Source organism: Amblyomma maculatum, chromosome 2 (genome assembly GCF_055883805.1).
Source record: "Amblyomma maculatum isolate TAMU_Amacu chromosome 2, ASM5588380v1, whole genome shotgun sequence".
NCBI classification, from domain to species: domain Eukaryota; kingdom Metazoa; phylum Arthropoda; class Arachnida; order Ixodida; family Ixodidae; genus Amblyomma; species Amblyomma maculatum.
Window position 1 is genome coordinate 21,855,480 of NC_139345.1, and position 14,527 is coordinate 21,870,006.

At 45.0% G+C, this 14,527-nt stretch overlaps 1 protein-coding gene across 1 annotated transcript in view; it reads left to right on the forward strand.

Annotated features, from left to right (window-relative positions):
- The window catches only part of LOC146198118 (neurotrimin-like), a 289,920-nt gene that overhangs the window by 184,928 nt on the left and 90,465 nt on the right, over positions 1–14,527 (forward strand). Inside the window, exon 2 of the mRNA XM_084592569.1 lies at positions 9,817–10,145. Coding sequence (XP_084448695.1) covers positions 9,817–10,145 — 329 coding nt within the window. The remainder of the gene's footprint in view (positions 1–9,816; positions 10,146–14,527) is intronic.

A 14,527-nucleotide genomic window follows, 5' to 3' on the forward strand; every position in this document is an offset into this window, starting at 1 on the left:
AAGCCGCACCCTTCCACGAACCGCCATTATTCCCCCAGGTGGACCGGGGTCGCTGATAGCCTCCACGGCAGCATTCGCCGCAGCGTGCTTCGTGGGTGTATCGCACGGGATACGAAAGCAGCAGGGCCCATTAAACCTTTCTCACTCGCTGTCACCGCAAATGATAGGTGTGGGTGTGCGTGCGCGCGCTATAGGGATGGCATCCCCCACCTATTCGTACACTGTTGGGTGCAGTACAGGAACTAGTACACTGTATTTGTATGAATCGCCACGATTGCTCGGGCACTAGACAACGTACAGTAGCGTTCGGAGATTTCTGCATACAACGCACCACATTGCGGGCATTCATCCACTCCATTTTAGCTTTGTCACTGCGTCTTAAGTCTGACAACGGCTTTGGGCAAAGTTATAGGCAGCACAAACTCTTAAGCTCCACGAAGAGAGAAAAAGAAATGAAATAATTGAATGAGAAAGTTGGTGCGGAGCTGAATATTCCAGCACATAATGTGTCCATTTCGCTGCTTTGATTGTACGCTTTGTAGCTGTTTGCTCTGCTCTACTGCAATGGACTCCACGTAGTCACTTGCTTCTTTTTTTTTTCTTTTTTTTTTTTTTTGAGTCCGTCAACTGCCAGCGCAGTTGCGTTGAACATTGTTTCTTGTTCTTCCTCATTGGACGCTTATCTCTACCACGGTCATTGTAAAATTTTTCACGGACGATTTGTGAAGCTTTGGCACGCACTGAAGATACTCGATGGGCTTTGCGTACCTTTTCCCAGTTCTCCCTATTTTGTGATGATCTTTAGTTTCGCTCCGCCTTGGCTCCCCGTTCTTCCCTCACACCACTTATCCGTTTACTTTCTGTTGATAAAAAAACGTCCACCTTTTATTTGTTTTTTTCCCCCTCAGCGCGCACTGTCATTATCTTTTGGTTTTCGCAACATCGCATGTATATTACAGCGTTTTACTTTCCGTACCTTACTTCATGTTTCAGGTCAGAGTACGCAAGCGTGATAGGACCAGTTGAGAGTACTGTCCACAGAGTGTTCCTAAAGTCCGCCTCTATAAGTACAGCTCTTAGTTAATGTTTTTGAAAAAGGTAAACGGGATGGCCGTTTTTGTAGTGAATGAAACAAAAGGTCTTAAAACATTTTTTTCTTTTTGTACTTTACATTTCCTTCTGCCAACATATTGTTACTCTTAAAAGGCCGTTTATGTTGTTTTTTTTATTCTGGATATAAAGTGCTGCCTGAGCATGACAGTCGTCATGAAATGCGCTGGAGTATGACATCTATAGTAGCGTCCAAAGAACGCTATACTGAAGCGTGAAATGCCTTTACAATGCTCAACGTGATTTTATTTCAGGACCCAACATTATAAATGCGTTAAAGACTGAATAACAGTTGCTGCAAACAAAGGCCGCGGCATCTGTAGCATACTGCAGTTCCACTGCGCAATTGTGCGATACGTTTCCTTGAGGCCAGACCACACTTCCTTCCACATTTAAAGACCGTGACCAAGGAGTGGCTCTGGGTTCAGAAATCACTAGTGTAAAGCCAATGGCAGCAATTTTTTTTTCGGCTCAATTTTCTTGGCGCTAAATTTGCCTTATGTAGCCGAAAATAAAAACACCCAGAGAGACCCTCAGAGTAATGTTTGCGCTGAGAACAGCTAGGAATTAAGTAGGCTCATTCTCAGTATTCCATTAGGTACGCTTGTCTTGCAAGCACATTAATCAAGTGTTAATAAGTGATCTGTATGGCTGGAAACGAAAATTATATATATATTTAACATATATCGTTCTTTATCCGCGCCCTTTCAATAATTGAGAATATACGAAACATTAGTAATTCCATGATTTTTTTTGTTGATTCGGGCGCATGTCTTCTAAACTATTTTGGATTCATATGAATATGTTTTTTAAGCCATAATCACCTGTCATAAAGTGGGCAGCATGGGCATGTATTCGCTCAAGCTTTATGCGAGAACTTGTTGAAATCACGGAAATAAAGTAGCAGCAACAGATACAATTTTCCGCAAAACCCTGCACGTTATACAGCGAACTACCTGAAGTGTGTAATTTATTTACACACTTTTTATTTACCGCAAGTTGGTTGTTAATGCCGAAAACGTGTTTGAAGCCGCCGACAAGATGATGCCATATCAGTTTTCGAAGCTATGAAAAACTTTTTTTTCTAAAGGCCCGGAGTGCGAACTAAACCACAGCTGAGCCCAGTCGCGCAGAAAGCTATGCGCTGATGCGAGGCTCGCTGTTCACGTGTCATATTCAGTGCAGTGCCAAATTTGAACTTCGATCACGCTCTACCGCGCTATGCCATGCAGATTAATTGGTTCTGTCACCCACAACAAAAAAATGAAAAAAGAAATTGACCAGTAAGTCCGCAATGATTGTGCTTCTCTTTGCGGTTAGCTGCGAGGCGAATAGTAGCACCGCAGTTACTCCAACGCATCATCAGCGTATGTCACGTGTGTACCAAGGTTCCCGTGCGTCTAACGCGTTATACTTTTAGTATTGGACACAAAATCCGCCGGAATTTGCTGCTTTATAGACTATAGAAAAGTATTTTTACGTCGTTTCACAAATTAATGCGGTATATTGACAAATGACTGCCGTTGCCGCGATATAGTGGGGTGACTAGACAACACAAAAAAAAAAAACTGACAATTATCAATACCACATTAATCTATTTAAGCAATCACATTTCCTTAACACAATTCTTGAGTGGAACAATATTCCGAATGATGCGGTTTGTGTGCCCGATTTCTAAACAGCTGTTGAGATAATAATGTGATCTACTTTTTTTTTATCAGGTCTATATTTTCTATTATTGTTATTATTCTTAGTAATGTACCAAAGTAGCTTATTCTTTAATTGGATTAATAAGTGGATAAATCATTTAAATGTTTTGTTGCCTTACTGATGGGTTTCCAATCTTCATTTACTTGTAGAATAGTATTAACCTCGCTACGACAGTGGCCCACGGGCGTTGAAGTACATTTAATAAGTAAATAAATACATAAATAAATATAATCCCTCGTCCTTAACCACTTAGCAAGGGGCTAAAACTATCACTGCTAGGCAAAGATCACTGCAAAGGAAGTGTCCGAAAGTTCTTTCCTTTTAGTGCCTTTAGCTATATGAAGTACTGGAAACCGAATTCAAATCCTTTGCTTTTGGTTCTGCGAGTCTCAATGTTACGAAAACTAGTTTGTTTTGTGGGGTTTAACGTCCCATAGTGACTCAGGCTGTGAGAAACGCCATAGTGGAAGGCTCTGGAAACTTTGTTAACCTGGGGTTCTCTAACTTGCACTGATATCACACAGCACACACTGGCGCCTTGCTCTTCGCCTTTATTCAAAGGCAGCCGCCGCGGTCGCGATATGGTTCCGCATCACCGGGCACAATCGTTCGAGCGCCCTAACCACTGCGCCATCGCGGTGGACCAAAAGAGAAAGAAAAGACGTATTTCATATAGCTTTCGCGAAATCTTCTGTTATTGCTTAGCTCTTTTCAGAAAACGATAGTAAAAACACTTCGGCAGAAATTAAAGCACCACGTAAAATAAGCTCAGGTGTTTTATCACATTGTAATTCTCTAGCGTACGATACGACTGAGAAGAGAAACATTTCTTCCAAGTGTTGATAGGCAGTGTCTACCTTTATATCAGCAAACGCACGTTACAGAAAGGTTCTTTTCAAGTATGAGTTCCGAAATCGTTCTTCCGCACACGCGCCTAAAGTTAAAAACAAAAGCAGTTAACTGACCGTGCATCCTTGCTGCCTTACGCTTCCCTCTTCACGGCAGGCATTAGATACCCTCTTTTTATTTTGGCCGACCGGAATTCGCAAGGACACATTTCTGGCCGCTCGCGCCTTGACACGATAATCCGAGAAGATATATGGGGCACCTCGGGCATGCCGCCAAAAAAGCGCAGGGGCCGTTCGCGCACTTTTTTTTTTTGTGTGTCTCCCGTTTCACACGCTTCGTGAAAGTACACAGTTAAGGTGAGGTGAAGCCGAAACAAAAAATCTAAACATGAACAAAAGGACAGTTTTCAGTCAGTGCCGCTTTATCTCGAACGCCCAGTAATACTAAGCCAGCGTACTTTACTTACCTAATCCCAGGTCACTGTTAACATGAAGGCCGAGCAGCTATGTATCCACTGCGGGAGACCCCGTCTAATCTTCTGTGTTGCAGGTGAAAAGCCGTTTGTTGAAGGCGACCTTGCGGGAACACGCTAAACCTTTAAGTGCATGCGTCTGTGTTTGTGCATGCATTTCTTGGATGGGGTGAGTTTTTCTAAGCCCGTGATCATTGCGTATATAGGCTGGGTTTCAGTTTTAATTTATATTGCTTGCGCCGGAGTCAAATTCAGTGCTGAGCACCGCTAATTTGCTTTTCGTTTTCTTTTTTGTCGTTTTAGCGCTTCGCAATAAAATAGGCTAGCGCGACTTTTTTTTTTTTCTTTTGTACAGAAAGCTTGTGGCATACAAGATCCTTCACTGTTCACGAAGCAAGCGCATTCATCTAATCGGAGAAAATACCAACCCTCGCCAATAGTTTCGATTGAATATCTACGTCATCAGGGGAAAGTGAAGCGAAAGTTTTTATTGTGACTATTTAGGAGAGCCTCTGAAGAATTCCGAGGAAATATAACCGCATGAGGAAAAGTGCTCCAGTCTCAGTAAAGTGTCTCTAGCGTTGAATGTAGAGACGAACGCCATTGAATACAGAACTCTGAGAAAGTTTAAAGCGGATGGCTTCGTGTGTATAGCAACGTGCAGAACGTACACACACCCACGCGCGCACATACGAACACACTTGAAAGCACGCACGAAAAAAAAATACAGGCGCGCGCACACGAACACGCAGGCACGCCTGCAGAAAATATAAGACTAGAGCGTGTTAGCTATGCGTGCACCGATCAATTTTTCAGACGCCGGTCGTAACCCCGGCCGCTTGTTTCATCGCCAGAGCAAAGCTGGCCCTGTTCTTTCGACGGCGGTGATCTTTGCCATTTCTTGGCGCAGCGAAGGCGTGGTGGGTGTGCCTGCACAGCGTTTCTGAACAGCTGACATCTGTTTTACTTCCGTCTCCAAGAGCCTCTGTCTTTTTTTCTTTTTTTGCTCACGTAACCAGCAGGTTTGTACTACAATTGGTTATGGTTGTTAAGAAATATCGCTGCGTTAGCAGTTTTCGCAAACCTCATGATATGCGCTTTCTTGTAACGCGTCACTGCACACGCAGACAATTTTTTCGCCGCTTAGATAGCTGACAGGCGCAAACCCTATCTTTTGCACACCCTGTTTTGAAGATCTAGCGTGTACTGACCTCATTTGTCAGCGTCAACGCATGCTTTTCTATCGCTTATGGTCACCCTTCTATTGCTGCACCCACGGTCGGTTGTGTTTAACTTTATCTCACCGCGTCATTACCGCTGTTCGGCCCTGACAGCTCAGGGGGATAGAAGAGGAAGGGGGGGGGGGGGGGGGGCGTGTGTCAAGCTTATCACATTACTGATGGCCCCTTTTTTTTTGTCTGTGACGCGACCCGCCCCGTCATGGCACCTATTGTCTTCGTATCTTGGCATCACTGTTCGCGTCGCTAATATCGTGCACTGTTCCGTACTTTGGGGATAGTGTCAGGTATTCAGTGACTGACTTCAAAACGCTGAACTCGGATGTCTAGCGGACGTTTTCTGCATAACCGGCAGCACTTTCTATACTCACTCTTCGTGGCAACCAAAGACAAGAGAGAAAGAATATCACTCAACTTCGAAGAGACCTTGCATATGTATTTACCGCCCCTTTTTTTTTTTCTCACTTTTTTTTTTTTTTTTTGGGGGGGGGGGCGATAATTAGCAGACCAGAAAGTTGTGACAGTTGGTTTCGATCGATTGTAAACTTTGTCGGAAAAAGATGATAAAATAACCAATACTCCACCAACGCTTTGTCGTTTCTCAATCCTGTTTCAAACTATTTTTTACAGTAAAATGGCCGATGCCCTGCAGCTGCGTCGGCCACCAACAGGACAGTCAAATTCTCAAGCAATCCTGGCGAGACGATAGTATAATGGCTGTACATTTCGCATGCAAGTCAAAAAGCCATGGCAGAATAGCTGTGTTTGCGTTGATAGCAAGTACAGTCTTCAAAAAATTTGCAGCCCTGTATTTAAATGGTATAGGCTCAAAAACACCTTTTCCCTCTGTTGCGATTTGTTGGCATCCGTTTCTTATTTTTTGTTCACATAAGAGTATGAAGGCCCCACCGTGGTGGTGCAGTGGTTAGGGCGCTCGACTACTGTGGCCAAGAATGCGGGACCGAATCTCAGCCGCGGCGGCCACGTTTCCATGGAGACGAAAATCAGGACGCCCGTGTGCTGTGCGATTACAGGGCACGTTAAGGAACCCCAGACGGTAGAATTTTCCGGAGCCCTCCACTACGGCGTCGCTCATAGCTCGAGTCGCTTTTGGACGTTAAACCCGATAAACCAGCCAACTAAAAGCATGAGGGGAGTCGACATTAGATGACACACTTTTGGTCTTTCATGCTTGAATAAAAGTACGTCAAAGTCCCGCTATTGCGACCAGACCGATTCGGCGTGACAGGCGTTAAGAATATAATAACATCAAAATAAAAAAAATTCTGATTTAAAGAGTGTTTCGCTTTGTGGTAGGTCGAGGAAGCAGTAACATGCACATTTCTTTTTTCGAAAAGCGAGAAGAAAGCCTGAACATAACCAGCGTACGAGGAAAAGAAAAACAAGCAACATAAGAATTTTCATGAAAGACACACATGTGCCTCGACCGGGATGATAGGGGGGAAAAGTTCTTGAGAGAAGGGTGAGAGAAAGAAGCTTTGCTCATTGGGATTGGAGAAAGGCTGCTGCCTCAGGCACCGACCCATTTAGAAAGTCGGAAATCTTGAGCAGGATATCGACGTCTGCAGCGCAGCCACGTCGAAGCTCAATGGCTCGTCTCGAACCGATTTTGGAAGAGCACAGCAGAGAGAGGAAGCGAAAACTTTAATAATATAAAAATAAACAAAATTTAAAAAATCGTGGCTTCGTGGGTGCGTTTCATATAGAGCGTAACAAAAGTTGTGGGCTCTATAGATGAGAGCTCAAACGCAACAAAGCCTCGCCATTCTGCCTTGGAGCAATTTCTTCTTATTTTTCCTTCCCTTGTCTCTTCGAACAGACATTTGATTCTTCTCCTCTCCTGCTTTTTCTCCGATTTTCGATTCCGGTAGCTTTTCGCCCACATAACAAAGCTGAGTCGGCAAACCAGCAATACGATGTCATGAACAGGATAGCGAGACCATACCAACATGTTGAGCAAACCAATCGGACCACCAATCAAAGGGAGGAATAAAGAACACTGATGACACAAGAAATGTCATTACAAACGAACAGGTGATCAGAGCCTGCCTAGTTTCAAACTATAGCTAAGAGAGAATCTTACTTTTGTATTTTTTACATTTTCTCAAACACGTCAATTTCCATTCCCGCGCCCAATCATTCTTCTTTCCTTTTATTTACCCTCCATCATCTGTACCGAGATAAAAACTGCGGCAAAGCTAAAGTGAAAGAAAAAAGACCCCTGCGTACCGGAGCAGCCTTTCTAGCACCCCGCACCCAATCCTTTTATTATTATTATTTTTTTTCTTACTTTTTCGGCTCTCGACGTGCCGAGTTTTCTGATATACTTCCCGAAGAAATCTAAAATCAAGTGAGCGTTTTCCTCTCGCTACATGGCGCCCATTCTGAGAACTTAATCACTCCTTTCTGTGCCCGAAAAGCTCGTGGTCTGATTGTCATCTCAATCCGTATTGGTGGATATACGTAGCGCGTTACCTCTTTTCATATCTACCCACGAACGTAATTTCAGCAAGAGTCTAAACCACAAATAGGCTCCCTGCATTCAATTTATTTATTGCTCTGTTGGTGCTTTCTCCTGTTTCGGCGATGTAGCGTGTTGCTTGTTTACTTTTCTACCCTTTCTGAGCTATGGCAGACTTGGCAGATTCACGGCGTTCGTGTGCATGCTGCAAGGATCCACATATACCTATCTCGAATGAGCCTGTAAGCAAGAATAAGTGCTATCTTCCTTCGAAACACCACTATTCGCATCTTCCCATTTTTATTTGTCTTTTTTTTTTCTGCGCGCTGCAGTTAATTTGTCTAAATGGATCCGATTTTCTGCGTTCATCTATACATTTTTCGTGCTGTTATCATTGACGTTATATCAGTACTAGCAAACCGCGAAAGAAGGGGGCGCGAGCGAACTTATTTACCGCACGCAAAAAAATAAAGACGGAAATCTAAATAGACGCGAATGAACATCGAACTTCCGTTTTTCAACATATATAAAGGCATGATGAAAGAATGCAAGGGTCGTTTACCTTGCGATGTCAGTGTATCGACTCTATATAGATTTTCCTGTCATCTTCAAGTTTTCGTTTATTGAATGGCCATGTTTTCCAATTTTGGCAGGTTTGTCTCTTGCTCCCTTTCGTTTTCTGGCTTCTCCTCCGCTAGGCGCCGCAATGGCGCTCTTTGCTCGGATCGGCGACAGAAGTGCGCCGCAATAAGCTGCAAGAGCAGAGATCAGAAGTGGCGCCTACGGGGGACAAGAAGAGGAAGCTGCGTCGAATGGGAATAAAGGGCGCTGGCGGCGGCAGCCTTGTGCTCGTGACTTTGCTCCTGTATACCGCAGTGCTCTCTGAAATGAAACCGCTCCACGGCGCCGCCAGGGGTTGGCGACGCAAAGCGGCGAGGAAAAAAGGAAAGGGACGGAGGGTGCAGATCCTTTGTACCGCACACAGCGCTAGCGTCATCGCCAGGCGTGAAGGGCTGCAGCGGTCTGTTAAAGGCGCTCTCGCAGGAAATCGATCCTGCAGAAAGAGCGCGTGGCGGAAGCGGCCCGTTAAAAATTCAGAAAATAAAATAAACACAGGTTTGGTTAAGTTTGGGACGAAATAATAAAATGGTCGTCGGTAATTAGCCTCGTTTCTTAGCGTGTCGCTCGCTCTAGTTTCACATATTGTGTCTTTGGCACAGCCTGTACTTGCCAAGCTACTAGAATGGGTAAGAAGGGAGGAGGAGGTCGGACTGTTACACTGTATTAACGGGATACGACTTTGATGAATGTACTAACCACAGTGCAATCAATAACAAACACAGGCGATGGTGTGCCGTTGCAGCCTGCTCCTCTTTGACTCCTAGCTAGTCGTCATTTTTGATCGAAGGTAACAGTGACTGAAGAAGAGACAAACCGTAGCAAATCTTTTTTTACACCACAATGCGCATGAAATATTTATAGCGCGAGTATCGAGCTCTCACATTGTAAAGGTAAGGATACCGTCATTGTCATAGCGGAAGCAGGGGCGGCGTGCAGAAGCAAGAGAACTACGCTGAGCACTTTGAGTGAAGAAATCATGAGGCCATAACGGCAACGAATGCATTCCTCATGAGTAACACCCACGGATCGATTAACCTTCAGACGTATATGCTTCTGAAATTGCACAGTGGTAGTACAATTGCACAGGGGGCCCTTCCTTTGCCAAGAGGCATCACAGACATCCGCTTTACGTGCTGGCGATGTCCTGTAGGTCCTATGGGCACAGCGTTATCTGTGTTCCCGCCATTACAGAGATATTTGGAGAGCTGGTGCCCCAGTCCTTCGTTATGATAAAATGATAAAAAAGTTGGATTTTTCTCTCACACCCTGCAGAGAGAAGGCACGTGAGCGTGCATTAGCTGGCTCCCGGCCCTGATCTTCCCCTACTTCCGCAGGTGTGTCCGAGGCGGCTCGCACGGAGCGCACCTTCCGCTCGGCAGGTGCTCCGCCGGTGGTACCGAGCGCCGCGGCGCACCGGGCGGCCTCGGCGGCGGCGCCTTCGCCTCCTCCGGATGCGATGGCTGCTCCGCCTCCTCCTCCAGGCGCCTCGCTGGTCACGGGCGTGGGCGGCAGCAGTGGCGAGCCGCCCTCCCGGCCTAGCGCCTACTGGGACGACCCCCACTTCAGGCCCCGCTTCGACAACAGCACCGAGCGAAACGTCACCGCCCAACTGGGGAAGTCCGCCTTCCTGCATTGCAGGATCCGACAGCTCGGCGACAGGACGGTGAGAGCACTACGCACGCACCGCTACTCCTCTACACGTGTATTCAGATTTCGAGGCGAAAGCCTTTATTACCTCATCGTTGTAGTCTGCAAAAGCGTCACGCTTTTGCGGCGGCTCTAATTGGTCTATACAGGACGACGTCATGGAGGTCTCGACCAATAACAGAGCACCACCACAGTATGAGCGAATGCGTGCCTTACATGGCCACATGTGAATCAATGATCAATTACTCATTATTGACAAATTAAGTAATTATGCCCCAATAATAATTAGTGACTAATTATGGATTTACTGATATTACTGCTTACTAGCTAATGACTAATTGAATAATACTTTCCCATTATGGATAACTGCGTAAATAATTACTTAATTACTAACTAATGCCGCGCACCCGGTAAAGTCAACCACAAAACAGTAAACGTAGAACTGCGAAGATACAAGGAGCGCGATCTCGTCGCTGCCAAGCAGTATTCACTGAATAAATGCACTTGCAGTATGTGAAAGGGTAGTCGCTCGCTTTGCTCGTAGCAGCATTGGTCGCTACATGTGCAACAGTCGTGTAGCAGAATGCAGCACTCAGGCTTTCGTCTTTCGTCACTTTAGTCACCAAAGCGTCCTCGAATTTTTTGTCTCTTCCCTTAAAGCATCTCTTCCAACTAGGCATATATTTCCGCTGTACTCGCAAATACTATCTAACGGAGGCACTCAATAACATGGGCAGAACGCACAAAGCGTCAGAAAATACCATTTTGTGGTTGCTATCACTGCAAATTTGCTGTAAACACAATGAAAACTGAACAGAGCTAATGAGTCGCGCACATTTCTACCGTGTGCATATCCCGTAGGGCGGGCAATATTGAAAAGAGTGGTGCATAAAACGCAGAAACTAAATTGGGTACTTCAGGACATAAATCATGCACCAAAAAAGAAACAATGTAAAAAATAGGGATATACCCCTAATTGTCCGTTTTGAGGGTATGGAATCATAGCCGCACGTTGTCCTCTGATGTGATTCCGCACTGATAAATGGAACAAAGGCACGAAGTTCGTACTGCGACCGCTGCTTCCAAACGGACTCGGAACGGTGAAACCACGAAGAAGAGCGTCTTTCCGGACGCATGGTTGAGTAATTTTAAAGTTTTTCTTCGATCGCCGTTACAAACCTTATAAGTTAATAATTTGAGGGATCTGGTGACACCCAGGAATACGCATCATTTTCTGCGACATGGCTCATGAGACTGCGACAAAGAATGAACAGAAAACTCGAAACGCCGAATAAGTGCGAAATATCGAAATGCCAAGAAGTATATATTCGGACAGAGAAACGTCGAAGAAAATTGACAGTAAACACCTGAAAGACGGAAAGAAATATAAGACATTTATGAAGTGCGGGACAAAGGCAAGAGACCGCCCACTATCGTCAATTTTCTATGTCTCTTGTTTTGTTTTTATCATTTCTCTTGCCCTTTCTCTGGCTATATCTTTCCAACATGCACGACTTGTTAATCGGATGCATTAATGTCACTATAGGATAGTTTAGGTACTGCTTCAGACTCATACAAGATTTGTGGCATAGATGTCAGTGCTTGTTAAAGTTTATGCGGCTTAACGGCCCAAAGTGTCATCAGCTGTAAGTTGCGCCGTCAAGAGAGATACGAAAATTTCAACCACCCGGGGTTCTTATCGACACCGCGAAATACACTAGGGTCTTCAACTTCGTCTTTATCAAAACGCTCCCTGCGCGGTCGGGATTAAGCCCTTGTACTCGGGGTCATCAGTCGTGTGCAGAAACCACTGAGTACAAGTATACGCAATGAGACATAGGTTTCAATACAAATGGAATTATATAAGATAACTTGCGCACCATTAAGTGCGTTATACAGCTCATATCAATTATAAACAAATGAAATCAGATTTCGCCAGTCTGCGGTTTCCTACATATATGGACGTATGCAGGTAAAATTAAATTCTGCCTACATCTGCCACTTGTTGGACACGGTTGCCTGCAGCGCGTATACTGGCCAGCCACAGAGGAGAAAGGAGACGTCGGGATTTAACTGCCGCCGGTCATACCAGATGTCGTGACATCCAGAAGATTATACAATTTCATTGCATGCGTGGTTGAGTGCGTGTACTGGAGTATTAGCCGCCTATATCGGCAAACCCGCGTGAACGTACTACCTCGCTCATCAACTCCTCACATGGGAAGCACCTCATCGTATCATCGCCTCCCGTCGTTACGACCCTCTGCTCGTAAAAACGCTGGAGCGCTACAACGCCGGCCGAGAGCCCGGGCAGCCACGAGATGAGACGGGATCATTCCTAGTTCATTGCGGTTCAAGCGAGAAGTGGCGTCGTATTTTGAGGTTACGACTGAGGTGTCGCTGCGACTGGTCACTGACCACAAATCAACGAAGATGATCATAGGAGCGGAAGATCGGTCGTCCTTTTCTCAGGATTTTGCCTGCACCATGGCGTTTAGCTAATAACCGCCAGTTTGACTAAACTTGTAATTTCCCCAAGTTCTGTTCACATATATAGCATTTTTTTTTCTGCACGTGAGTGTAACGTGCATACGTATATGTTGGTATATAGTCATCCCCGTTATTGCCGGTCTCTGTTCTGAGGACAGCGCGAAGAGTACTGCAGAGTGTCATAGAATAAGTATACGTTTTTTCGACTGGTATTTCACAACATATTTAACCTATAAAAGCTAATTTTCTATACTTTCGTGTATGTGATGTAGAAGAAATAAACATATCGTAACTGCATAGATTGTACAATCGTGGGACAATAGGCGCTTGGGCTTATTTCGACATTCTCCAGCGAACAGCAAGGATGCGTTCAAAGCCGGAGGCACTATAGTATAAGTAACTGGTGAATGTAGACTTCGAAGTCAGTTTGAAAGCCGTTTACTCTCATTGCTCTTTTGTGCGGTATTGGCGAAAAAAGACGGAATTCTTCGCACCACACGTAAAAAAAGAAACGTTTACGATTACCATTTACGTTTACATACGCGCTAAGTTTCCTCAAAGTGCTCTGTGTTGTCCTCCGGCACACTGTACTGCTAAACTTAATTACTAGAGGCATGGAAATCATTCTTTATGTAAATCAAGAGCAAGATTTCTTTCCGTCATTTTGTTCCTAAATATATAGCTACCATATTTCACTATATTTCTTTGATCCAACGTAATGCTCAGCTCTGGAAAGGCTACTTATAGTCAAGAAGTTTAATTGTCACTAAGTTATCCAGTTTGCAGCAACTAGTTTCTCGTCCGGCTTAGAAACCCCACAAATATAAAAGCCTAGTACGTATTCGAAAACTTCACCAGCCCGGCGACAGGGGACAACAAATAGAAGGTGCGCCAGCTCGCCCAAACGTCTGTTGTCCTAGTACTTACATAAAACCATAAAACACTGCGTAATAGAAAGAACTAAAGTAAACAAATTAGTGCAAAACACACTTCAGTAAATTGGAATTGCATATCTGGTCGCATTTGGCAGCAATAGCCCATGTGCACTGCACAGGTTATGAAAGGGGCACAAGTTTATTCAGCGTAATCACGGCCATATCCCAGTGCTCGCTCCATGTCTAAATCTTTCGCCTCCTCTCCTAGCTTGTACCCCTCTCACCACAGATTCCGCAATGGTCGCACCCGGCGGGCCCATAGGTGCATGGAACAAACCTCGTTAGCTAGAGTACAGACTAGATCGCGAGCGGAGCCGAGAATGCAGATCGAATTACCGCCCAACTCAATGAACCCTGCACCCGCGACGTGACGAGGGGAGAGGGCGTTCTATATGCAGACTTTGTGCCCTCTGAATACGCTCCAAAACCATCGGCGAACGACTGCACCGGGTGCTTTCCCACCCTTCGTCCGTCCATCCGCTCCGACATCGACCTTATTGCGCTTTTTGTAAAGTAATTTCATTCGTTACCTATTCTTTTATTTTCTTTTTTTTTTTTTTTTTGCGCTCTCTAGGCGCCCGCTTGGGAACAAATTGCGTCTGAGCATTGTGGCGACTCATTTCTTATCGAATTAGAGACAACGCAGCTGTAACTGTTCACTCGACCCCATCAGTTTCCTTCATGTGCCGGCACGTTTCTTTGCAGGTGCTAAGCTCCATTTGCAGTTCCTTCGCCTTTTGGCTGAGATTTTTCATTTTATTTGATCTTCTCTTAACGCTTCAAGACTGATGTTTTGAGCTCCTGAACGTTCTTTTCGGGAGGAGGGATAGGGCTAATTAGGCTGGGGTTGTTCTTGCACGTCTCACAAGATGTTCCTTTGGCTGAGCTTTACATTTTCGTCCCGGAGAGGATAACTTCACGGTGAAGCCATTATCATTCTACATTTGTAATTTGTTCTAGTGAAAGGCTGTAG